Source organism: Drosophila montana, unplaced genomic scaffold (genome assembly GCF_035044405.1).
Source record: "Drosophila montana isolate Dmon_TW-CO22-7 unplaced genomic scaffold, ASM3504440v1 contig_3218_1, whole genome shotgun sequence".
In the NCBI taxonomy this organism is placed as follows: Eukaryota; Metazoa; Arthropoda; class Insecta; order Diptera; family Drosophilidae; genus Drosophila; species Drosophila montana.
In genome coordinates, this window is record NW_026998098.1 from 531,385 (window position 1) to 558,576 (window position 27,192).

General features: G+C 39.9%; 2 protein-coding genes across 2 annotated transcripts; one reads left to right on the forward strand and one right to left on the reverse strand.

Annotated features, from left to right (window-relative positions):
• Positions 1-6,459: 6,459 nt before the first annotated feature.
• LOC135433674 (uncharacterized) lies at positions 6,460-7,040 on the reverse strand. Its single transcript, XM_064689847.1, has 2 exons — positions 6,879-7,040; positions 6,460-6,825 (listed from the first exon to the last, which is right to left on the reverse strand). The coding sequence occupies exons 1-2, from the start codon at positions 6,945-6,947 to the stop codon at positions 6,583-6,585; spliced, it is 312 nt and encodes a 103-aa protein (XP_064545917.1). The 5' UTR covers positions 6,948-7,040; the 3' UTR covers positions 6,460-6,582.
• A 5,156-nt stretch (positions 7,041-12,196) lies between these two features.
• On the forward strand, positions 12,197-13,141 carry LOC135433672 (cofilin/actin-depolymerizing factor homolog). The gene is made up of 2 exons (XM_064689844.1): positions 12,197-12,744; positions 12,816-13,141. Exon 1 carries the CDS (start codon positions 12,290-12,292, stop codon positions 12,734-12,736), a length of 447 nt encoding a protein of 148 aa, XP_064545914.1. The 5' UTR covers positions 12,197-12,289; the 3' UTR covers positions 12,737-12,744; positions 12,816-13,141.
• The last annotated feature ends 14,051 nt before the right edge of the window (positions 13,142-27,192 follow it).

Here is a 27,192-nt window from a genome sequence, read left to right on the forward strand (position 1 = left end):
AAATACCTACATGAAAATACTCCAAAAATAATACTAAGCTGCAAATGCAGCACCGCAGTTCGCCTAACGATTCAAACCATATCCCAGAGATCAGAATCCCACTAGAAACTAAACTAAACTTGTAAATAATTTGACGATTAGAAATGCAGTTAGAATTTCGTCATGCCGTTAATGAAATGCAATATGTGATTAGTCCCAGATATGCAGCTTTAAATTTTTCGCTTTATAATAGCTAATAATCTTGAGTAATTGTGTTAACAATAAACAACTGTTGCACAGTTGGCGCCATTAAAGGATAAGGGAAAAACACTTTAGATTTGCGCACTTAGGTAAACAGTAACAACTGGTGCCACGGCAAATCTCTTTAGCCGCCAATCATAATTTCTGCAACTTAAGAGTCGCCATAACACTTGCGCCTTAACAGAGACTTTCACTTGCAGCCCTAACAAGCGACTCATTGGCGCACGGAATGAGGCCAGCTGGCACGGCTGGCAGGCCAAGAGCTTAGGTTGGCAATTTAAAAATTAAGCAAACTATGCGCGAGGTCCCCACCGAAAAAACACTTTAACTAAAATTAGAAAAATGCCGTTGAGTGCAACAAACCGGCCGTAAAAAGTAGCGCAGGTTGCAGGCGTTCACATTGACGCCATTCTGTAATCAGCACTTGCAACATGCCAAGAACACCAGCAACACTAACAACCACAACCCGTACAAGAACACCAACAAACTAACGGGTAATAAGCAACAACTGCACTGTAATGAAGCTATCAACCGTAAGATGGCGCTTAGGCACGCAATCATACTTTGGGGCCGGGCACTGTGAAGACGGAGACAAGACCCCCACAGGCCATAGCAGCTTAGCTGTGTGTGTCTCATATTTAAATGTGTTCCACAATTTCTCTTCGAAACGGTTTCTCGCAGCTAGCTAAAAGATTACAATTCCATTTTATATAAGTTTGTGCCTGAGAAAAGTTAAGCAATCCCTACTTTGAGTCTTTGGCATCTTTAGTTTTACAAATATAAAAAAACATCTTCCATTGGTTTATTTTCTGCGGACTGATACAAATTCATTGCGATTTCGATTTACGGAACACAGAATATATCAACTGGTCTGCTCGTTAACGTCGCCTGGGCCACATCACGCTATGTTCAACACTCGCGCTGCGGCATACACGGCGTATGTTTAATATTTCCGCAGCAACTATGCGCATATTCATTTTGACGACGCTTTGACGTCGCCATCGTCAACGCGGTACGTTGACCGCTGGGAACCCGAAGCTGTTGCTACATTAGCGCTGCTGTCATGCATGTCCCAGCCCCATCGTCGGCCGTAGTGCCAAGTCCCATACGCTAACTCGTATACCCAGTGGTTGTGACCTAAATTTGCAGTTTATGAAATATATATATATATATATATGTGTAATATAAAATGTAGCCGCCGCATGCATAAAACAAAAAGTGCGCGGCGCTCCCGCTTCATATTTATATTTATACAACCATAAAGTATATAGGAAAAAAAAACTAACGCTGGTCGACTTTATAAAGCATGTTTTTTTAGTCGAGCGCCAAATGATGACAGTAATGGCGGTGGCAAAAGCGGAAATGCCCCCAAGCTGCACTGGCAACATCACAGAGAAATCACGTTGCGTATACGTCATGTGGCACAAAAACAACGATTTTGTAGTTGTGGGTGAAGCAGCTAAAACTAATACAATTTGACGCACAGATGTGAAAAAATATATTTTGACAAAAAATGGACTAGAAAAGACTCCTAGTCAATAAAATCGCTGGACTTAAATTAAGCAAGCAAACATAATCAACAGTCTACTTTAAAATTATATTCACAGTTAAGCCACATTTTTCCCTTTCGCCCATTACCTAACTAGTTAAATGCTAGTAGGTGGTAATTATTGTTGCTAAGAATTACAGCTAGTATGCTTAGTCAGTTTAAGATCTGGGAAACGGCAGCTGACAAAAGCCAATGCGGCGTATGCGTAATTTATTTGAAAAACATCAACGCATTATTGTAGAACGTGAAAGGCTGTGTAGGGGAGGATGTTAGTGTGGGTATCGGGGTGACAATGAACGTTTAACACTTCATTAAAAGCCATTCAGCAAAGTTGTAGACAATTAAAGACAAGCGATGGCACTTAACACATTCCCAATGTTCATTGACCGGCAAACGAAATAAAAATTGCAACAGCTACTTCAGCGCGAATGCTTCATTAAACAGCAACAACAGCAACAACAATAACAACAAGAACAACGTGTACAAGGGCAATAGACAAAGTTCCCGGACCACAAATTACACTTGGCTTGGCACAGCACAAAATGGCGTAAAAATTGCAGCTGCTTCTGCCATGAGGCGAAAATATTATTGAATGTGTGTGTGTATATATTCTTAGTGCTTGCCTCGTGCCTGCTGCCTGCTGTATTTTTTATGATGCTTGAAAATAAATAAACACTCAATACCCAATGCCAAAGAGCAGACAGAGCAGAACTTACAGCAGCCACAGACAGCAGCGCACATTCAATAAATCTTCACTCTGTGAATAGTCACTTGAGACACAACGCAGAAGCGGGCAACACGGAGGGACATTCGGCAAAGTGAGTTCCGAGAAGCTGCTACGATTTGAGCGGCTTTCATTTTCATTCCATAATGGCAATAATCGCGTGCCCAACTCAATCATGACGCTGGCAATGATGACGATGATGATGTTGATAATGCTGCTGGAGTGTGTGAAAAAGCGCAGCTTGCACGTAGCACAAGCGAATGCCGGATGGGAAGAGGGTCCGGCGGAGGCCTATAATAGTCTCACATATACTGCGGCACAATACATAACTCAGAGTCAGAGTTAGAGCCAGGGCCAGTAGCAGGGCCAGGAGCAGTAGCAGGACCAGGAACAGGACCCAGGCTAATGCTGCTGCGCTCTGGTCTTGAAAACCACGCAAAAGACGCCAGCAAATAAAAAACAAACAAAAGCCCCGCAAAGCATGCTGCAGAGGACAACGGCGTGGCGGAAGTACTGAAACAACGTAAATCAAATGGCTGGGACAACGCTGCAAATATTCAATCTATAATGGCATTTACACGACTAGGAACAGGATATGTAATATCCTTTTTTGGGGCTTTTCGGCTAGCCTGAAATTTGTAAACTTGTTTGCCAGCCGAAGCAGCCCACTTGCCTATGGGCCAACTTATTTTCAAATAAATATGGCGCTGCCCTTTTTACCAGGCGCCATAAATCTCAACAATTTCCGTTGTCTCCTCGGGAAAGGGTCACCCAAACAGCCTGCCAGCTAGCAAACAAGCCAACAAGCCAGCCAGTAGCTAGTTGGCTTAGTTCGATCCGCTCTTGGATTTGGTTTTACAATTTATGCACACGGGATGTGCCTCTAACTCTTTGCTCTTTTATTTACTGCTCGCATTTCAAGTGGAAGGCAGGGGCAACATTTTTCCTTTTTCCTTTTCTCCAGTCGGCATATGCAAAAAGCTTGTTAATGGATTTTGTGAAAAGTATCTCAAACGGTGAAGCTGTCTGGTTTGAGAGGTCGATAGGTCGAGTGATTGCGCACAAGAGTTGAAGTCTGAATGAAACTCAATCTGTGGGCCACAATAGCAAAAGAAAATGAAGAAAATAAACAAGATTAATATTTACCTGCATGCTTAAGAAATGTTGGGCAAGGAATGGAAGCGATTTAGCCATTAAAAGAGCAGAGCCAACAATTGTTAGATAAAAACAAATGAAATGTTTTGTAAAACATGAAAGTATAATGCATTTCACATGCACAGCTTTTCATTTTGTAATAGTTCTTGCAGCAGTTGAGACAAAAGCTTTCTCAGTGCCTAACCAAATTGTGTGCTGCTGAAGCTACCCATCGCACCTATTTCAATTCACATAGCTGTCAATTATGTGGTGATGGGAACGCGTTGTGCCTGTTGGCAATGGCACACCAACATTTTTGACAACTCGAACTGAACTTTAAGCCGGAAGCTGGCCAAAGTTGCAAACTCAGCGCTGATGCAGCACGAAATCGAGCCAGTCGTTCTTGCGTTTCCCTCTCTTCCTGTGCCTCGCCGTTGCCCTGCGTGTGGGTGACACTTCCCCTACTTCTTTCTGTCTGACTGTCAGACCTGCTCTATCTGCTCGTCTGTCACACAGTGTGTCACATAATATGGACAATCACTAACCACGCAAGTGTCAAACAAACAAAACGAGCGCAAAGCATTCGCAGCCGCATCCGCATCCGCACCCGCTCCCGCACATGGTCGCCCCATTTCGCAGCCTGGCAGAAATTTGCAAGCAAATCCCATTTTCGTATAAGGGGTGCACTCACACTGAGACAGGCGTACGCACAGGGCGGGGGTACGTGTACGAAGGAGCGAATATTTGTGAGGACGGGAGCAGATTCAGGCAGAACGTACCGCATTTGAGTGCTGCGGGCGGTTCGATATTTTTTCGGCGCTCGTTCTTCGCAAGAGTCATCTGAATGTGTGTGTGTGGGTGTGTGTGGTGGCAGGGGGAGAGAAGTTGGTGGTTCTGAAGAGACGTTGCGTCCGTGGCCATGGGAAGGGGGCACCACAGCCAGCTGCTGTTGCTGCTGTGCACACATCAATCTCGCTCTAACTTTGCAGATACGAATCTTTCATTTTCGTATTTCCGTTCAAATTTCGTGTAACTGAACTGGAACTTTAGAATGACAAACTAGATTTCTTTTTTTTTTGTGTTACTACTACCCTCAGACAGACAGTCAGACCAATCGGGCCACCCAGACTCGATTGGGCATGGTGCCGCATTTTAATGTTGCCCCCATAACACACTCAAATGTGTCAAAAAAGAAGCCACGCGATACTCTTTGAATGTTTCGCAAACTCAACTGTAGAAAATAGTTACATATCAATACTAATATACTATATAAAATTTATATGTAAGCAAAAATAAATGATATATTATTTATATGAATTGAAAAATATATTCTTTATGCAGCATATGCAATGCTTTATATGTACATATTGAAAATTCTGCTGTGTCTAATTGTTTCTCCACATTCCAACCTGGCACAAAATACCTGCGAGAATGCCCCACCCTATAAAGTGTGCATTAAGTGGGCGTCTTTGTCTGATAGCTGAAGACCTCGTCGCTTCTCGTTGGCATCAAATTTAAATTTCTTCATTCGTGTGCAAGTTCAAGCGCCAAGTCCAATATATTTTTTCTATTTTCTGATGTCTGTGTATGTGTGTGTGTGTGTCTGTCTGTCTGTGTCTGTGTAATGCACAAAAATTCAGGTCATGTACGACCAAAAGTAAGTGGATGCGTTCTTATCAGCGCATACAAATGTTTTATCTCGCTCGGCGCGTGTGCAAAGCATCCTTGCCTGTGGCTGCCTGCCTGCCTGCGCGCCTGCCCGTTCGCCTGACTACCCCTGATCAGGAGCGCCCTGATTTATTTAACCTAAGGCCCCAAAAAACTTACCAAGAGTATATAAAACAATAAAAACACAACTCTATTCGAATTAGCAAGTATCAAATTGGATTCAGCTGCGAGGCTCCCAAAAAGCCTCAAAAAGAATTCAAATTTATTTTTTGACTATTTGTTTTTGATTCTTAGCTCAAGCATTTTTAGTTCAAAAAATTTAACTGAATAAAATTTAATTATTTTACCTACTTACACTTAAACTAAAACTAACTCAATTTCAGATATTTGTAAATTTTTTATCAGTTCAATTTTTAGAAACTTTTCCCTTATGTTCTTTTTTTCTTTAATATTTATCTTTTAACTTATTAAAATATTTAATTTATTTAAATTAATTTTATTTTCGCATGGCTTTTTCTGTACCTTGGCATTCCGCTCCTGGCTGGGTTGCTTGGTTGCCTTTCTGTTGTGTTTTGCCAATTGTCGGAAGTGCCTGTGGCTCTTGCATAAGTCACACACACACATACATATATATAGCACACACATTTTGTATAACACACATGCACACACAGCCAGTTAGACACTTTCTTTTGCTACTTGAGCTTCCGTTTCCGCTTGCCTGGCTGCCCTCGTGTCCGTCTGATCCGTCAGCGCTGTCTGCTTATTTACTTATGCATAGCATATAACCTTAAACATAATTTTGTTTGCTTTTGTGCTGTTTTGTCTCCTCGCTTTGCATGCAATTCTCTGTTGCCGGCGTCTAACTCCCTTTGCCCCGCTTACTCAATCCAGCATGCTCGTTCCAACAGTTCTTAACTTTTTTTATATCTAGCATCAAATTTTATCTATTTGACTCGTGACAGTCTAAAACCGGAAAAAGTTTGAGAACTGGTCTGAATATTGAAAAATTGTAGAGCACTTAGGTTTTGAAATACCCAAGCCATAATGAGGCCATCAGAAAAGTGTTGAGTAGAAAATTATCTTTAAAAATTAAATTAAATTACAATTTTCGAAGCAGTTTTAAATCGATTCCAAATAATAATAATGTCAAAGTTTTGTCGATTTTTATTCAATAATTTTTTTTATTTTTAATTTTTTTTTTTGCTTTCTTTTAGTAGCCTCGCTTGCTGAAATACGTAACTGGATAAGTTTTAAGCATTGAAACAAATCATTTGTTGGCCTTGTTGAATAAATTAATATCCCTTTGGCCGCATTTCGGTGGGCTGACAACAGCCTGGTCCGCTTCGCGCAGATTCTTAAGACGTTTCTGTATTTTTTTGAACTCGTCATCCAGTTCAAGAGCGCGATTCGATATGCGTACGTATTTGAGAGCATAATGAAGATCTGACATGGGCAGATCGTTGTCTTTGATAAACTGCATTGCCTCTTCGGTCTCCTTTTCGGTGTAGCTCTGCAATGAATTTATTTAAATGTTGCTCATATGAATGCGAATTCTCTGCGAACCTCCACAACCTCCGGCGAGTATGAGAAGGACTCGTCGTTAGCCATTGCGTCTTGTTTCCCGTCAGACATTGTAGCCTATTGTAATGTCTTTTATAATTTTCATTCGAAAGGTTTTCTTATGTGGGAAATATTTGTTTGATTTCAGCAATTTGGCAGTTTTTTCCAGGCCGAGGCCTGCTGTGTGCACAAAAATCCGCAGCGCAGTCAAAATAACCCGTCAGCACTTGACCAGCTGCCATCAAAGCCAAACCGAACCCAGCCAAACTAAACCAAACCAACGTGAACCTCATTTGGCATTTTCAACTTTGTCGGTTAACCGCTTTTTTAGCGGATTTAACGCATTTTCAGTATCCTGGAAGTGGCAGACATTTTCATACCGCACTCGGAAAAGTGAAAACAGACCCTAACATGCCAAAATGTTTGAATTGAACAATCAACGCAATGGGTCCACGTACCCGCTCCCGTTCCTGCAACGCATAGCTGCCTGCATTACCCATTTCCCATTTTCTATTTCCCATTCGAGCACAACCTGCACCCCCTCGTATGTCAACCGTGCGTGTATTTAACTCGGTTTCTGTTAGTTTATTTCTTTCCCGACCGACTGACATTGTGTGAAAGTTTTGGCTCCCGGCTGCTAACCGCTCCGGGGGCCTTTCAATATTACTTTGTTGTGCTCATCGCGAGAACCAACGTTGTTTTGAAATGTGCCAGTTTTGACTCCTGATTGTTTAGGAAATGTATTTCAATCGGCACCATTGAGTATAGAAATTCTAGGTGCCAGAAAATGGACATTACATCATTGCGAATGTGTAAGCAAGCGAAAAATTGCATCTACGACCCCATAGGGTATATACATAGTCATTTTGTCGAGTTGATCCCTATGATCTATCGATTCCTGCCTGATTAATAGCTCCCCAACTCAAATGAATATATTTTTAAATGTATTTCATTGGATTTATTAATACATTGTTAACCAACTAATAGCTACAAACAACAACCAAAGAGAATACTTAAGTCGTATAAATGTCGCTAGTTCAGAGACGCTTCAGTCTTCGCAGCTGATCCCCAAAAAGCTGTCCAACTGATGGACATGGTTACATAGCCGTTCAGCGTATCGACTTTTACAGAAGTTGATTGTAGGTGAGCGGTAATCTTAAGAGGGCGTCCGATTTGTTACATTCAGCGTATATATACCTCAGGAGAGGATTATAGACTAGGAAGATTGAATGGAATAGACTTTGGCATATTTAAAGTCAAAAGCTTTGCCTTTTCCAGCCCTTTTCGAGCCAAGTACCAGGCGAATTGATTTACTAGATAAATATTTAAGTGCTGATCTATCACCCGTGTGGTTGGCGGGCGCCAGAATACCTCCACAGCATGTCATCGCTTGTCGTACGAGGCGACTAAGAGAGACACGTAGGTCTTCCAGTTACGGATATCAGGCAGGGAATTATACAGAGAGAGAAAACAGAGAGTATTTGCAAGTGGGGTAACCTACTGGCAGACCATTTGATGCTAATACATATGTATGCATGTATATTAATTGGTTCAGCACATAATTATAATAGGGTTAAAAAGGGGCAAGTTAAAGTTATATAAAAAGTTGTCAGAATTAAATTATTCTCGCTTAGCAAAGGCATCTCATAGACTCGTTCCTGCTTGTTACTTACATGTTTTCAGTGGCAACAGCAAAATATCTATTTCAAATGAAGCTCCTTATTTTTAGACAATTTGTGTTTCAGTTCCATGTTGTGCTGCCTTTTCTGGTTTCCGGGCAATGTTCCATTGCGTGCGAGTACCCCGGGTCTTGTTTTCGTGCAACCCCCCTTATAATATAGATTCAGAGAAAAACATTTTCATTCAATTGCCTGCTGTTATATGCAAAATATATATTTCGCATACTTTTGTTTATTTTCATGTATGCCATCATATTGCTTTTCACATTATATCGAATATTCTATTCTGTTTCCCTTTTTGTTGTTTTTATTATATCTACAGATGCTATATGCTCATATATGTGCGTATACATAATATATATGCCTGCGTGTGTGTGCCAACATTTATCCATTAATTTGCGCAAATAAAGTTGCCACAACATACGCGCACTCACGAAACCGCAATTGAATCGGGACAGAAGCCCACAGAGAAAGGTTTGCTGTCTCTGTTACTCGCAGTGAATATATCTAGATACGGTGAAAGGTAAACAATTTTAATTTATTTGCTCAATAATAAACCCATCAAATAGCATTGGGTGGGGGTGCTGGAGGAGGGTCATACACTGCGACATTGCCTATTGAAATATACAAATCAAATATGTTAACACGCATACGCCCCGTTAACAGTTCATTGTGGGCTTTGTGGGCGCCGTATATTCATGTGTGCGTATGCGTGAGCACGTGTGAATAGATACACGTGTAGCCGCACAATAATAGATCGCAAATTAAAGCGCAATACTCTTGGGTAGTACGGGTAAACATACACAAGTGTCTAATAGGCTCCAATGACACTAGCTGAAAGCATCAAATAATATTAATAATAATAATGTTTTATTTTTAAAGCCTTTTAATACAATGTTAAACGAATTGAAGGCGACATTTTCGACTCCATAAGCTATATATATCCTTGACCATTATTAAAAGCAGATATAGCCATGTCTGTCTCTCTATCTGTTCGTCTGTCCGATTCAATTAGAGATGCGATCAGGCTGGAAATTACGTTGCTGGAAATCCCCATCTCGTCGAGATCTAAAAGGATATGACGGGAAAGGGTTTAAAGGTATGAGGGATGAGTGAGATTTTGGCATGATCTTGAAATTCTCGCGGGTCCATATGTTACTCATTTCTTTACTTTTCAAATTTATGAAAATTAAAGTTTACCAAATGTGGTCAAACTTTCTTTAATCGAGCGGGAAACATTTAAAAACCTTGTAATTGCATGGGTTAATAAATGTTTGTTTCCTAACGGGCGGGACGTTTTTATCGAATCTCTATTTTAACGAAACTTTGCATAGGCAAGTCTTTTCAATGAAGTCTTCGAATTGTTCCAAAAACAAGTTTATGTATGGAAAACTATTCTGTTTTCTTATGATATTGTGACCAAACTCAGCAATTACGAGCTTCACTTCCTCACATATCTACAAAGCCGTAATTTATATGTAAGCTTATTTAAGCGTGTCGCAATTAGCTGCTCTTGTTATTTTTTTCCCCCTCAAGAACAATAGATCTTTGACAGTAAGTCTTTCATGTGCATTGCAATCTGCTTTTGCAGCTGCTCCCACACTCAGCTCTGCAAAGCTTTGTTCAGTCTGCCGCATAAATTGGACGCACATGCATTGAATACCAAGTGCATACTTTTTGCTTTTTGTCTGTCAACTTTGCAGCGATTAATTTGCTTGGGAAATCAAGCGCAGTGGTCAGAGCCAAGAAAAAGTGTCGAAAAAGGCAGCGCAACGTCATCAACGTAGACTTAACATGATGTTATACTTGAGGCTTCTGGCAGCTGTCTCGTTCTCAGCTGATTGCAATTTTTAATTGTCAAGCGCAGTCGAGTGACAAATGAACGCAGCTCTCTCATGCAGACCAGATGATGCAGGAGCAAGAGCAGGAGCTGCACCGGAAGCAGAAGGAGGTCCACAATCAGCCAGCATGGAGCACCTTTAATGACAACTGATATTTTATTTAACAAATGCAACAGCTGAGCAATGGTTGGCAGCTCCACTCACGAATTGTTTTACCAAAACGTTGCAAAATGTATGAGAGGAATCAGAAAGAGGGCGGCATCTGGCAGCTGGCCAGATCTGGAAGCCAGCAGTGGCCGGCTGGAACCAGCAGGAAGCGAGTTGTCCACTGGACGCACTTCAATGAAATACATCCGATTGTCATTTCGGGACGCACAGACCAGGATGTCCAGATCTAAAATGCAAATGAAGCTGTCTCGCAATTTTATTTTCGAGCCTCAGCAAATAGGGCTGCTCGTTTGTCTGGGCGGGCACACGCTGCATTTAATTAGACATTAATATGGAATGCTTTTAACGCTTTGCTGCGGTTAAGTGAAAGTTCAGCTTAAGAGCTTAAGCCGGGGCTAAGTTTTATGTCCCCAAAAACGCCGACCCGCCATTGGGGTGGCAAAAGAGGAGCTGTTGGAGACGGCGACACGCGCAATTTGCATTTGCATTTTTGGGTAATTGTTGGAATTGACTCGACCCCTGCTGGCATTTTGTTTCCTGCCCCTTCGGCTATCAACCTACTACCCTCGGGCTTGCAAGTGAACAATTTATTGTTTCAAACGGATTCGTCGTGGCAAAATTCGATTACTGGTAATTGCCTATTGCCAGGATGCTTGGCAAAAGCGCAGCCAAATTGAATTAAAAGCGTTGCAAAGCTCAAAAGCTGCGCATTCCCCGCAATGATTAACGTTTTAAAGCGTAAAGTGATTAATCCGCTTGCTTGAGCCAAGGGATGGATGCACAGAGGGAGAAGTGGGAAAGGGTATTTGGTATAAAACTGGTTACAAAGCACAACAGCCTGCCTAGTTATATCAAGCGCAATAAATCTCGTAAGGAGTGATTTTGTGAATGAGTCTTGGGTCGAAGCGGTTTTTAAAGCACAGCATTCCCATTACTTAAAAAGATATTTATACATGCAGAGTTCTTTGATATGTATCATCTTTATTTGTAATTTATATAGTCTCTAGTGAGTTGTACATATCATATTGATAATCAAACAAACATATATGAGGAACTAACTCTGAACTCCCTCATCTGTCCTTTTTCTGTCTTCATATTTTTCTTTAAGTGGCTCTTACTTTTTTCAGAAACTAAGTGATCTAGTTTGAAACTCCGAAAGTAAAATAGTCAGCTAAAATCGGTTATAATAAATCACTATTTCGATATTTTCTTGCATCTCTAATCAGAAATTGTTCTTATAGTTCCCATAAATAAACGAGCTCAGTTCAATTATCATAAAGCATCTTTTTCTTTTCTCTTGCCCCAACAAACTTTGCAATTCAAATAAACTTTTACAAGGAAAAAATGTTGAACTGCCGCCGTAGGCCTTGGCTTGCACTCGAAAAAAGTGAATGGAATTGCAAAAAGAAGACAGTTAGGAAAACTATGCCAACTAAAGATATGCATTTACGTATTTAGTATATGTAAATATGTGTGTATATGCCAGTTGATGTGTGAGTTTTCTAAGGAGTATGCAATTCAAATGGATGCGACGACTGAAACTTTTCCAATTGTCGGCACTTTTTGCGTTTGTTGTTGACTTTGCTTTCAAATGAGGTTTGTTTTTCCCACACAAAACCCAGTGAGCTATGCTGAAATAGTTATTTCTAATAGCACTTCAGAGAAGTACTTAGCAGAAAAATTAAATTTATATAAGGTTTCAGATTTTGATAAGTTAACGCAAAAAATGAGCGTCGTCAGTTGCAGCCCAAAATGCTTTGAGATCTACGAGGCCATACGCAAGAGCAAAGAGTATCGTTACATAATCTTTCGCCTCGTTTCCGATGCCTTTGTCGATGTGGAGACCGTCGGTCCGCGGGACAACGACTATAACCAGTTCCTTGAGGATCTCACTCGCAATGGACCCATCGAATGTCGCTATGGAGTGTTCGATCTGGAATACACCCATGTGTGTTTGGTAACCAAACAGGAAATAAAGCGAGAGAAATTGGTGCTGCTTTGCTGGTGTCCCAATGAAGCCAAGCCCAAGGGAAAAATACAATATCTGAGCTATTTGCGGCAATTTATGGATCAGTTAAAAGGCGTTCAGTATTATAAGACTGTTCGCGAAAGACTGGAGCTGTCGCGCGAAGCCATCGTGGGATTTTATCGTGGCAAACAGCCAAAGCATTAAAAGCATGGGTACAGCATTTATCATTTACGTTAACTGACAATTTCTTACACGTTTTAAGTATTGATTCATTTAAATTAAGAGTTTGTTTACTTTTGTGACTTGCCAAAAACAAAATGAGATACATTGTGAATGAAAACGAAATCAAAATCTGGGCACGACATCGAGCTATTTAAAAATTTATGTTTTATACAAAATCTTAAAAAAAAAGTGATTAAATAACTACGAAGCGGCTTAAATTGATATGGAACAGAAAGTGTAAGAATAATACGAAATCAAATAAGAAAATCGCCAAGGAAAATATTGGAATACATTAATTTTAATCTATAAATTATTAAATGATATGTTTTTAATAAGCGTAAGCAGGTGTAATGCGAAAAAATGAACTTAATTATTTTTACTTTTACTCTCAACCATAAAGAAAATTCATTTTGAACGTCTTCTCGCCAAATTGCGTTTGCTGCACATATTCAAAATTTTGCCTGTTCAAGGCAAGAACAACATGCGGCAGTCAAGTCACCAATTTTTGCAGCTTCTGGGCAGGATGGGGGTGCCTCTTCCAGAATCTTAGATGTTCTCTTTGAGGTGATTTGGTAGTTTCTCCTTTGATAGTATTGTTGAATGTTCGAGCGACTTTCAAATCAAAATCGAGTTAAGTTCGATAAACATAGTTAATGCTGTTAACTCTTACACAGTGTTGCCAATTCAGCTAATTTTTCCAGATGTTAGCCAAAATGTTACCTGATTTTGCTATTTATTGAACGTTCAAAGACTAGTACAAGCATTCCTCCTCATTCCCAATCTATGCTCGAAAGCTTCTACATTTTTCTTCTGTAAATTGTATTTGGTTATTTGGGGCATTACCTTGGAAGTTCTTTACTTGAACATATATAACACAAGGCGACTGCCTCTGTTTATTTGTCTTACAATTTACACCGCCAAGGACAACTGATCGCAGAGCGTTGACAAGGACACTGCGCAGCAAGTCGCTTTCAATTTAGCAGCAAACGGCCAAAGTTTTCTGCGCTGGACAATAAGCAAGCGCAAACTTGCCACAGCACAAAAGTAGACAACGAAAAGTTGCGGCGACAACTGCAGATATTAGGGCGGCAAGGTATGAGCAGGCCGTGGCTGGCAGACGCTACACTGCAACACGCTAACATAAAAAGCCAAGCAGAAAAAGCAAAAGTTTTCACTGACACCGAACGCCACAAGTAAAAGGTGTTACTTGTCCTCAAAGGAGCAGAGGGAGCGGCATGTCTAGGAGCAGGAGTCGAAGCAGTTGCGTTATGCACTCGGTCCATTGTTTTGTAATGGAGAAATATTGTTTAGCATGCGGCGAGAGATGGCGGTAAAGGCTCGCAACGCGGCCCCTGAAGGAGCTGAAGCTGCCCGTGGAAGTTGCATGTGGCTGCAGTGCCGCTTGCAATATTATGCATAATGGTTTTTGGTCTATTGACATTTATGGCATTGGACTACCAGAGCGCTACCGGCGAAGCATCGAGTCGGGGATCAGGTGTACGCAATGCTAAAGTTTGTCGTGGGGAAAGTTAAAGTAGAGTTTCTTGTTGAGGTTACTTAGTTCGGAGTGAAACGAAAGTTAAAAGCCATGCAATTGAAATGGATACTGGAAATCGGTTGAATGAGGCCAGCTGCCAGTTATCAGGTGAAAGCTACTTATGTGAAGAAGAGAAACTTCTGCTGCAGTTCACAAGAAACTATTGGATTGTAACACCAAAAAGGACTCAGACTCTTTTGTACTAACTATACCCAATAGAATATTCAGCTAGTTAGACGATTGAAAAGATGCAACAATTTAAAATTCGAATTTAAAAGCCTAACTATAAATTTAACCTATGACTCATTCAATCTAATACTAAAGCAAGTGCTTAACCCATATCTGTCGAAACAACCAGCAACGAATTCAATTTAAGTTTCAGTCATTTTAGATGCCAATTACGCTTGAGCCATATAAATCGTGGCCATATCATTAAACGGCTTAATACGCTCGCGCTACAACATAAATAAGCCAACCACCAACAACAACAACAACAACAAGAACAACAACATCAGCCATTCACTCGTAATGATGACATATGGACATACATCTATACAGACATACATGCACACACACATAGCTAACTGCAGCTGCTAACTGAAATAGTTGGGCAAAGTCCATTGCACTATCATTAAAAATGTATTCAATTTAAATTTGCCAATTAACTTGGCCAGGACATGGAAGAAGGGCAGAGGCAGAGACAGAGGCGTGTTCTGTGCCCACATTGTAAATATGACAATTTTTCAACAAACTAAACTAAACGCTGACAACGTTTATGGGTAGGCGCCCCTGTCAGATGGCAATTGCAGGAGGCACAGGAGTCGTTTGTTTGGTGGCATAAAAAGCATTTTGAATAATAAATGCATAATTCCTAGATACAAAAGCGCGTGCCATAAATATTCCATGATAAATTATAGAAAAGCTATTAGGCCAAACAAACGATGGCGCGCCTGAGTCCTCACTGTGCTGCTCGCCCATGTCCTGTGTCCTGGTTCGTTGAACGTTGCGTCCACCCACAATTTAATGGGTGGACTGCGTTTGACATTTTTCAAATGAGGCTACGTCGAACCAAAACAGTTAGGCATGTGCATTCACTGTGGTGTGTGTTATGTGTGTGTGAGTGTGTGTGAGTGTGTGTGTGGGGTAAGGTGTATCACAGCGCTTATTTATGTAAATTTGCGTAAATTACCATGAAAATATTTACGGTAAATAGAGCATTTTAAATATTAAAGATAAATAGAGCTGGGCAGGCTTGCGTGGGCTCCTGCATTTGACTTGACTCTCGCATTACTTTCTGTTCAAATTGGAGACTCACCGCATCGCATTGGCCCCAAGCTGTGCACGTAGCTGTCGTGGTTCGAAAAGAACTGCAACCTACGAGTTGCAGCTTTGCATTTAACACAAATGTAAACATGAAACCGGAAACGGAAGCAGCAGCACTCAGCTGAATACCTTTGACGAAATAGTAAATAGCGAGAAACAAAAAAGAGCCGAAATAGCTGCAAGAAAATCGACTTTTATTTACTCTCACTGGAAATGAAATAACTAGCACATGTTGAATGAATATGTTCCTATAAATTAACCAAAAATATCTTTTATCTTTAAATATAAATACTAAAATTATGTGTATATATTTATGCACCACCAATATTTAAATATCCATATATTTAGAATATACTCCTGAATGCTTTCTGAGAGTAAACATGCATTCCTTCAAGATATAAAATTATCAAATATAACTCATTTTTAGATCTGTCATAATGTTTATACTGTTCAATATATCTATATTTAGGAAATTTAATAATTGTTGCTTATTTTGTAATAGAACTTTGCAAACTGCGTCACAAAGCCACTATGCCCCATAGGCTATAGAGTGACAGCAATCGTAGCAGCTTCACTTGGCAAAATTCTCAGCATGTGTGGGGTTCGTCTTGTGCCTCGCCAGTTAAATTAAATATTCTTGTCAAATGCAGTAGTCAGTGAGTCAGTTGCAAATGTTGCCCTAACAATTTCAAATATTTGCACCGCACTTCATAGATTTTAGGCTTTTAAATAATAAAATACAATACCACTACAGCAAGTACAACAAGTAAAACCCAAAAACTAAAAGAGAAATACTAAACTGAGGCAACTCTGAGTGCCAACAGGACGAAGACAAGGACGAGAATGTGTCGGCTTCCGTGCAAAGTGTCTTTTTTGGGCGAAAAGTGCTCTACAGTTAGATATTGTATGTGTTTCTGTGCGTGTGTGTGTGTGTGGGTGTGTATCTATGAGATGGGTGCTCTATAAAACATTTGCTTTTGAAGTACGTACTTAAATTGCATTCAAGCTGAGCAGCATTCGTCCTCAAGTAATTTAAGTACATCGCACAAGATCTATACAACTGCTCTACTGCCTGCTGTGGAACTGTGACTTGAGCTGTTAAATAAGTTGGCAGGACGTGTGAATGAGTTTTTAAATATGTGTCGAATTCATGTTGAAAGCTTGAGTGGTGCTTCTTCGGGCTTCTCTGATTATATGAGCCGAGGCAAACGCTTACAAAATTCATTGCAGGCTGGCGAATTGTGGTGTAACGAATGCGGGCGACAGGTACCCGGAAAACTTTACGACTGACAAGAAAAGGCACAGCTATTACTTTAGATGAAAATGTTGGAATAACAAAAGAGAATTCCTTATAGAAAATGATGTGAAGTATATTCTATTAGCTTTCGAATATATGCAAAATCTTCAAGCGAATTGTAGATATATTCTCAGGCATGTTTATGATATACCTTCAACATAGACTATCAACCTGTTTAACCAATTATTTTTAAACATCGACTACACAATACATTAATACAAAACAGCCGTAACAAATGCGTCCATTAGCTATATTGTAAATATGGCCTATAAATCATATGCTAGATATATTTATATAGCTCACGTTAGAATGACATTAACATAATACAATGAAATAACATAAGCTCGCCATGTGGCATTTGTTGATAAACGCCAAAAGATTATTCGATAGGCACAAAAAGGCAATTAGCAAAACCTGCCACGCCTCAAACCCCACCCAAGTGCACCATGTGGCTCCTCTGCTGGCCTGCATTAAGTCCAACATTGAGCGATAAAAACTAATATGGCCATTAAAACCAGAAAGGGCAAGTTTATTTAATTAAAGAAGCGACCAAAAAAAGTATATATATAAAACTAAATGTCTTGTTCATTAAAATTAACCAAGCAAGAAAATAGATAAAAGTAAACATACAAATAAAGAAGCACATTTGGAAAACCCTTTGGCTAATATATTTAAGGTCTTCGTCGGGAGGCTGCCCATGTGAGATGATCAAACGTATAGGCCAAGTCCCAATTAGCCTCGGCCCAATGCGAAGGACAATGAGCAATATTTTTGCTCTGTATGGAGCAGTTGGAACTTCAACAATTTCTCGCATTACTTCCGCTAAATTAATGCCGATTGTGGTGGACGGCCAGTCGGCGTCAGAGCGTCGCCAACTTGACCAAACCCCTACCGAAATCGCATTTTCCTGGGCATAAACAATGGAAAAGTTTTGAAAAGTTACCAAGTGAAATTGAGGGAGAGATGCATACAACAGGTAACCACTTACATAGGATCATAAAGTACTTTGCTATTCAAAATTAATAGAAATATCAAAGCAAGAAATTTGTATCAGGTTTTATTTTCTTAACCGAATAAATTAAGCTTATATTTTAAGCTGTTAATGCCATTGTGACTTAAGGACTTCTCTCATATTTATGATATACATGGGAAAACCATTTGAAAGATCAAGTTTTAATTGTGATGAGCAAGCTGATTCTCTTTAATTTAGTTAAGTATTTAGGTTAATATAAATTGAAAGCTAATGTAGAGACACACTATAAGTAGTTGGTATGATTTTTGAAAATTTTAACCAACTAAATTGGCGAGTGGTGCCACAGTTCAATGATGACCCGCTGTGCAAATGTATATGCAGTCAGAGTTGATTTTTACTTTAATTTCTTTTCGCAACAAGCATTATGTATTTTCTCTCTTTGGAATGTTTCTGTTCTCCATTTTGTTTTTGTTATATATTTCGATTGCGATGGCGACTGTCGTGTTGCGTGTCCCTTGGCCAAAGTGTCGTCGAATTAAAATTCATGGCAGCGCATTTAACTGGCGCTGAAAAACGCGCCCAAAACTGCGACGGGACATGCCCAGAGCCACTGCCAGACCGACTGCCAGACCCACTAGCAGACCCACTCCCCTCTCTCGTCTCAGTCGCAATTCGTATATCCCACTGCCGCAACTGTGCGTCTTTTACAGTGCCGTCCAGTTCGGCGTGCACATAATTTCTGTTATTTATAGTCGACTATAAAAAATGAGGTCAGTGCGTAGCAGTCGGCGGCGCAGTCGACGTCAATGTCTGGCAACGACTTTTGCCTTAATTAAAGTCGTTAAATCGCATACTGAGGTGAGTTTTCTGTTGGTGTCAAAGTGTGTGTGTGTGTATGTGTGTGTTTGTGCGGGCTTAAATCAAATTAATTAACTGCAAGCCGACTAATGAGCAGCTCATAGATTTAAATGGACTCTGCGGTCAATGGACTTGGAACACACAAAAAAGACTAAACAAAGCACCCCAAAACTTCGGGGCTCAAACTTGAGAGACTGTAAGGACTTCCACCAAGCAGCACTTTAAGTTGGCAACTAATGCTCTCAAGCGTTCGTCTGCTGGCCTCACTTTTGGCTCACGGCTGCTTTTAATAGCCTTTAAATGTTTCGGCAGCCAAAAATGTTGGCCAGCTGAATCGGCTCATAAACAATTACTTAACATTATAACACAATTTTCAACTTAATTGTGCACAATTGCAAAAAGTTCAAAGGTTAAGTGACTGCAACAATGGCAGCAACATCGCGAGCGAGAAAGAGATAGAGAGCGAAAGAGTGCGAGACTAAGAGAGACTTAACATAATGAGCGTGGAGTTCAAATAATATCAATTAACTGCAAGTTACGTGCTTCGGCTAATTATCTCGCTTAATAAAGCGCCTAATGAGTGGAAGCAGCTGCCAACGCCCAGCTGCCAAAATACAATAACAACAGAAACAATCGAGAGAGAGAGGGAAAGAGAGAGAGAGAGAGAGAGAGAGATTGTTCTCTCTTTTGTGTACTTCCGCTTTGGCTCCCACACGCTTTTCATAATTCAACTACCCAGACTTTTCACCTCTGTCTTTTCTTTTGCTCACATTTTCCCTTGATTTTCGTTTTTCTTGATTTTTTTGGACGCGCCGTAAAAAATTATAATTAAACTTAAATCGTTTGGCGGCTTATGAAATTTAATTTAATTGTAATGTCTTAAAGAGCTTTTCGCTTGTGGCATTTAAGGGCGGTGGGCGTGGCAGTGCAGCCTTTGAGCCACATTTCTTCGACTTGTTCTTGCTTCCTTCGCATAAGTTCAGTTGCATTTGCATTTGCCAGGGTGGAATGAATTCCAGCACGCTAAGCTAAGCAAATTTTTAACACATTTTAAACAAGAAATAATAAAATGTGTGGTTGCACATAACGTTCGGCAAATAAAGGCCAAAGTTTATATGCAACTATGTAAGTGTGTGTGCGTGTGTGGCAATGTGTGGCGTTTGAGCTCATTAAGAAAATTCGTGCGGTCGCTTTGCCAACTACTATTTCCACGCAACTGTGCGCGAGGAACGGAAAAATCCCAGTGGCGTAGGGACAACATTTTTACAGAGGGGTTGCTACTGCCTAAGTAAAATGTATTTTTAATTGAAATTAAAATTGAAATACTAGCTCAAATTAGGATAACTTGATTGCGAGATAAATTAATTACTACACATAAAATTGATGCCTAGCCCATGGCATATGCTTTCAAAACCGTCTCAAGAATTGTTTTTATTTATATAACATTTTATATGTGCATATGAATATATGGATATGGAATATTTTTTCTATATTATCATCAATATTTAACGTACCCTTTGACCATTAATTGACCCGCCCATGCGCAGCTTTTTCACAGCATTTGCACGAATTCAAAGTGTTGCGTTGGCCAAACAAAAAGGAAGTGAACTCTGCATAATTATGCGCAAAATCTACACACATATATATGCATATAAATACATACAAACCTATATGTATATACATATATATGAATATATGCCTGTGTATGCATATGTCGAGCATATAAATATTTGCAGTGCATACAAACAGGTACACAAAGGAACCGTAGAGGTATAATTTATATTAGCATAAGGTTAAGTGCTGGTTAAATATTTAATAATTTAACCAAAAATTAAAATGATTCATTATGCGTATTTAAGCGCACAAAGTACCCAAAATAAATATTTGGTATTAGCCGTCTATTTAAAATGAAACTAGTTTGTGTTTTTAATAAATTGCGTTGAATATTCACAAAAGTAAATACAATTTGCTTTTTTAAATCTTCTTTTGACAAACATAAGTAAAATAGGTGAAGTACACATTTTGGAGAGCAGTTTTGGTCAGATTCAATTCCGCTGTAGGTACGCAAAATGCACAGAGGTATATGGGAAAATCAGGTCTGATGCTTTAGCTGTCTGTTGCTGCTGTGTACGCTTTCCCACTCCTCGACATTCTCTCCTGCCAGGCAACAAATTATCAGCAGTTAGCACAGCTGAAACACATCACAACACCAATGCCAGCCACTTAACCACAGCCCAACTCGTTCAGAGCCACAAGTTTGGCCTGCATTCTGGTGCCATTTAAAAGGCCGTTTGTCTTCAAGTTGATATGAAGGTGTCAGGCTCTCGTGCAGCCATCAATTGAGACAGCTGGCAGTCCGTACTCGTACCCAGAGCCATTTTGGCCCAGTAAAAGTTTAGGTAAACCACATGTTACATTTTTCTTTACCAATCAACAGCCCTGGGCGCATTTTAATAGCACTCAAGCGAATGTGCTGCAGCTCGTGTCCTTGCAGCCCGCCACTCAGAGCCGCAAATGTACGCAAAAGTGAAAGAAGACGAAAGAACCGAGACCCAAACCCAACCACAACATCAGCAAGTTGTTAAGGAAAACAAAAACAATGCACAAGAATTGCACAAACTGCAGGCAACATCACAAAACAACAAACACACACACGCCCACTCGCATAACATACACACACACACACACACACACAGCACCCACAACAAGCAACAACATGAATCTAGACAATGACATCTTCTCTGCATTGTATATAAGCCGCCGGCTATTTGTCAAACCAGTTTCCAACGTTCCACGCCCCGAATAAACATCAAAATAACAACAACGCTGCGCTGGCCAGACAAACGCTCAGCTCTGGCTCTGGATCTGGCTGGGACCACCTGGCGTATGTGCAATGTTTAAGCTCAAGTGGGAAATGAGGTTAAGGCATCACAAACGAGAAGTTGCCTTGAAATAAGGAAAAATGTTAACATAAAAATTATGAAAATTTGTTGACGGTTCGCTTAGTTCATCACATTGGTAATTAAGGAAATCGCATTAGGATTGAAATGAGGTAAGCTCCAATGCATCTAGGCTAATGTAGAAAAGGTTGTTAATTAACTAATTTTTCTAAAAGACTGCCCAGACTAAGAACTTTATTTGGCTATTGAAGACTATAATCATATTGTTATTAATACTTACTTATTATTATTAATAATTAAATGCAATCCTTTTAAATATTCAAACTGTTATAAATACGTAAATACATTTTTATTTTCACACTAATAATTTTTACTTAACGTTATGAAATGTTTTCTTAATATGTTGGTTTTAAAAGAAAATAGTTAGAGTCTGGCAGTATTTTTGGCAACAAAAACTAATCAATTTAATAAAAAATCCAAATAACTTCATCAATTTAATTTATTTCTTTTCAGCAAAACTATTAGCCCAAACATACGAGTACACGCTGGCGAGAGACGTTCCTGCTGCTGCTCTGCGACCTGTCAATGGCACCACAAAAATTGCATTAATTTGCAACATGGCTGCAAACAAAAGTCCTCGTCGTGCCGCTTGCCTAAATGCAAATTGCATTGCTTGGCCCGCAAGGGACAACCAGCTGCGGAATTCAGAATCGGAATCAGAATCAGAGGATGGCTATGACGATGACGCATTGCGTATGTCCCTTGGCCTATCTCTCTTTCTGTCTGTCATGTGTATGACAGGGGCGCGTTTAAATAAATTTTACAGCCTGCAAACATTTAAGAAATGCATCAGCAGCCGCCACCCGTCAGCCGCAGGATGAGGACGACAGCTTGGGCCTGTTCAGGCCAGTAAATGACAGCGTTGATGGACAGTTTTGTGCAATTGCATTGCATATGGTTAGGCGATGTGCCAGTGACAGCCGCAGAGACATCAACAAATGACTACTGAATGACGCACAGATCCATGGACGAAGCATGGCAGATAGCGCGAATGCGCATAAAACTCCCAGCATAATTATATGCAAATGCAGCGCCCCAAAACTTTGCTACAATTAAAAGCTAAATGCACTGGACGATAGCGTCAACTAGCATTTGTCAATTAACCCACTGAGTGCACGCCGGACAAAAAGCGAATCGGACATGGTTCAAAAAACGTGAGTACCTACAATTTCTGTCACTTATAACAAATTCTAATGAAATATAATTATATAAAAAAGAAATTTAGGATGAATATCACTATTATTATTAATATAATCATTGAAAAAATATGCTTAATTCCTTAAATCCTTCTGCTTGTTAGTCCGACGCTCAGACACCTGCGCTAGGCAGGCTCTGAATGTTATGTCGACTAAGCGTTACTTAAAATCATCGAATAACGCTTAGCTCTCGTTTAGGTAATCTAGTTTTTGAAATACTCTTATAAATTTTGTAGATTTATTAGAACAGCGGAAGATATTTTTAACATAAGATTCAAAGCACTTGTTTAAATATCATACCTTAAAAAATCAGAACGCTTTGGGTTAATTTGAGAAGCGCTGAGAAACAGCACAGCGGCAAAACCGCGAGATATCTAGCCAATTTAGTGTTATTGCAGTCACATAACTCCAGAGATTGTCCTGGACGCTGTCGTGCTTAAACAAAGGCACTGGCAATGGCAACGGCAACGGCCGCACAATTAGCACTCGGAAACAGCTCGGCAACTGGGGAGCTGAAAAACTGGGAAACTGTTAGCTAACGGATAGATGGTAACTGGTTGAGGAGCCAACAAATGCGAAATAATATTGTCGACGCACTGGCGAAACGGAAATGTAACTGGGAATTATTTAATTTGCAAACTACAATACTCCAAACGGCGCAGGCATTCCTCTGGCATTGTTTTATGTCATTGTTTGAAGTGGTTTCTCGAGCGCATTTGGTGGCATTGTCTCTGCTACATAATTGTTATGATAACTACAGCAGTGCAAAGTGGCTTTGAGCCCTCTCTCAGAGGAGACACTTAAGTAAATGTCAGCCATATGCAATTCGACTTGCGGTTCGCCGGGTAGCAGACATCTCAAAGGCCGTAAATTGAACCCACGTCGGCGCTGAATACTCTAGCATGCCTGTCTACCTAAAGCATTTATCAGATGCAGACAGCCTCACGAATATTGCGAAAAACAATACCAGATCAACCTTTTGCTTTGTCTGGCCCGAAAAAAAAGGCCACTGATGTCGCGGCCGTTGTCGTCGTGTGACATTTTTGGCAAGCCCCACTGACAAGTTAATGAAAGTCTGCCAGCGCGTTGATACCCGAGCAAAAAATCACTGAAAGCGATGTCGTGAAGGTTCGACAAAGCTGCCAATGCAAAAACATCACCTATTGAATTTAAGAGAAGCCAAAAAGGCCTCCGAATGCGTTTTAGCTTGAGCTGGGTATTTTAAAAGATCAGTGTTTTATTCTATTAAAAAGATTCGCAAAGATTTTGTTCCCTTTTTACCCAAATAAATAAATAATTCCTTAAGTTACACAAAGATCTAAGAGTTGGTGTTTGTGCGTCGGACTATCAAGCGGGACCTTGCTGGTTCAAGTCCAGCAATAATTTTGAATTTTGATATAAGCTTGTCTTCCACACGCAACTTTGGAAATTTGGCAGAAAATGTTCAACTTTTTTGCTTAAATCCGATCGAAAATTTATTTGATACGTTTTTCGCGAAATGTACCGCATTTTTATGGAAAATTTGAGTTAAAGGCTTAATGATCGAAAGTTTATTTTTCGGCATATGTATGGGCATATGTATGTATGTATGTATGTTTTTATAATTGTATGAATGTATGTATGTATGTACGTACGTACATATGTAAGCTGCGCTTAACAAATGCCCCACTACGAGATTCTCATGAATTCAAGTAAGTCTCATTGGCTTCACTTCATGTAAGAGGAGTCGGCAACTTTAACAAAGGAGGAGGCGGCACTTTGAGCAAAGAAATACTATTTGGAATTGGCTTGTATCTTCTAAATGTCCGCCCACTTGCCCACTCCTAATTAACACATTATTAAAGGTACGCATCATCAACCTTACTTATAATGGCCCAATTGCTGCCTGCTTCGAAAACGTTTTAACTGTCATTCATTGTGGGCAGCTGCTTTACATAATTATGGGCCTGCCAAATGAAACGCAAGAGCAATGCCAATGCCAGTGGCTGGAGGCGAAATTAAAAGCCATTTGCCATAAAACTGACATGCTAATTAATGGTAAAGGAAATTGTAATTGGAAATACTTGGCAGCAGGCAGGCATTGTGGTGTGTCCTGCGAAACACGCACCAACTTGCCACTGGATATGATTATAACTTTTGGCCACAAATTCAACAAAAGTTGCAGACTAAGTCGCACATAAAACAACACATACATAAGTATGTATGTATATATTTATGAATGTACATTTGTGAAATCGTGTTCTCGTATATCGCAAGCACCGTGTGCGGAGGATTCCCGTGAAATGTTTGCCCCAAAGTTTTGTGCTCAGTAGATAGTTTATAATTTAGAGCTTACAATGACAGCACCGTCGGCGTCGGCGACGGTGGCGCCGCGTTAAGCACACAAATCATTACAGCCATGATTGCGAGAATCGCAGCCCGCGCTTTGCTTTTAAAAAGGGCCCCAAACGAAACAATACAAAACAAACGTTGTGCAACGTTTCTCGCGTGTGGAGAGAGGCCACAAAGTCAAATCCCTTTTAGCGCCATAAATTAAGTTCATTTCCGTGCTAGACGCAACACGACAGGGCAGCAAACGTATGCGGTTTCCATAGCTAGAGGAAGCATGCAACAGAATGGGGCAAGCCACAAGGAAAGCTATGTGAGTGCACGCTGCTGATTGAGCAGTGCATATGGACATGAATTGTGTATTTGTGATGAAAAGAGAGACTAAGCTAATTGAATTTGATGCGATACACGAAAACATTCGAATGCACCTTCATTCATGCTCTGTGGGCATTAAAAAGTCAATTGTACAATTTTAATAGCACAAGTGGGTATAAAGTATTTATACCCATGTCGGTGTTTATGAATGCATCTATCTAATGAAAAATATTTCATATAGAGATATATTTTGAATTACCATAATCTAATCATTTTTAGTGCATAGCTTTCAATTTTGGAATATGCCCTGCATACATCATTTGTGTACTCTTCAAACAAACAGCAAATAGTCATAATTATATCTATCACGCATTACTTAGTTGAAAAATTAGTATAGTCCAACTAGTGGTATACTTAACATTTTTAATTTAACTATGTATTCATGTTATGCCTCTCTGGGGGCCCAACTTTAGCATAATTTAAAATAATTTCAAGTTTACAAGCTTAACTAAACCTAGCCTTATTAGGCAACGCTGTTTACCTTGTCTAGGGCAACTATTGAGTTCGAATTCTGCTATTTTTTTCTAATTCAAATTCTGCCTCTGATCGAAATCGAAATTTTCAATGACATCCTAAAATGTGCTACAAAATCTATCCACAAAGGCGACTCTTGTGGTAGCTTCGACATTTTCGAAATATTCATAGTTTCATTTTTAAAAAGTATTTGCAAAGCTACAAATAAATTTATTATTTACAAAATTACATATTTAGAGCACTGATGATATAAATATATGCATCTAATCTATACAACAGAGTTCGTGTTTGGGCGTCGAACTTACTGGCAGGAGTCCGCTAGCTCAAATGCAGAAACTATTGAGCTCATATTCGGCTATTTTATCGTATTTCACATTCAATTTCCGAGCACTCCATTCTCAAAACATGCTACCGAATGTTGCCACAAAGGCAACTCGTGTGGCAACTTGGACATCTACGGAATCTTCGTAATTGAGTACTGAGAAGAATACTTGATATTCTGCAGAGCTGTCAGCTGCTGCACGTTGCTGTTATCATCAGCATCGCTCATCATTGCTAGTCCGCTTATTCTTCTTCTTATTTTCACGAACCATTTGGACGCACAATTTCGCACTGCCAATTCGAGTGGTGGCAACTGAAATTACCTGAATGAGCCAAAATCCAACACCCAAATACACGGCTCTCAATTTATATGCCTACAAAATGCACGTTATCACTGCGACACGTAAACCGTGTGGATATGAATGTGTGTTGAGGAAGTGGGCGTGGCTGCGCTCAGGTATGCCGCCAGCACAAATCTGAAATTGAGCATGGAATTTGCGTATTTTGTAGTGTGCGTGCGTGTGCTTGTTGTCGCATTTATAGCATGCAAATATGTGTGAAGGCATTTCCCTCCTGATCTATCTCTGTTTTTCAGTCCATGTGTCTGTTTCTGTTTGTGTGCGTTTGTGTTTGCGCTTCCTACGTGCTTTTGCCAAATATGACGCATGCGACATGCTAAAAATTCTTATGTGAAAAACTTCCAAGAGACAGTGACAGCAAAAACATGTTTTTTGTTACATTGTGCGTATATTGCATGGAAATTTTCATTTTGTTATAAGTTAATAACAAGTTAATT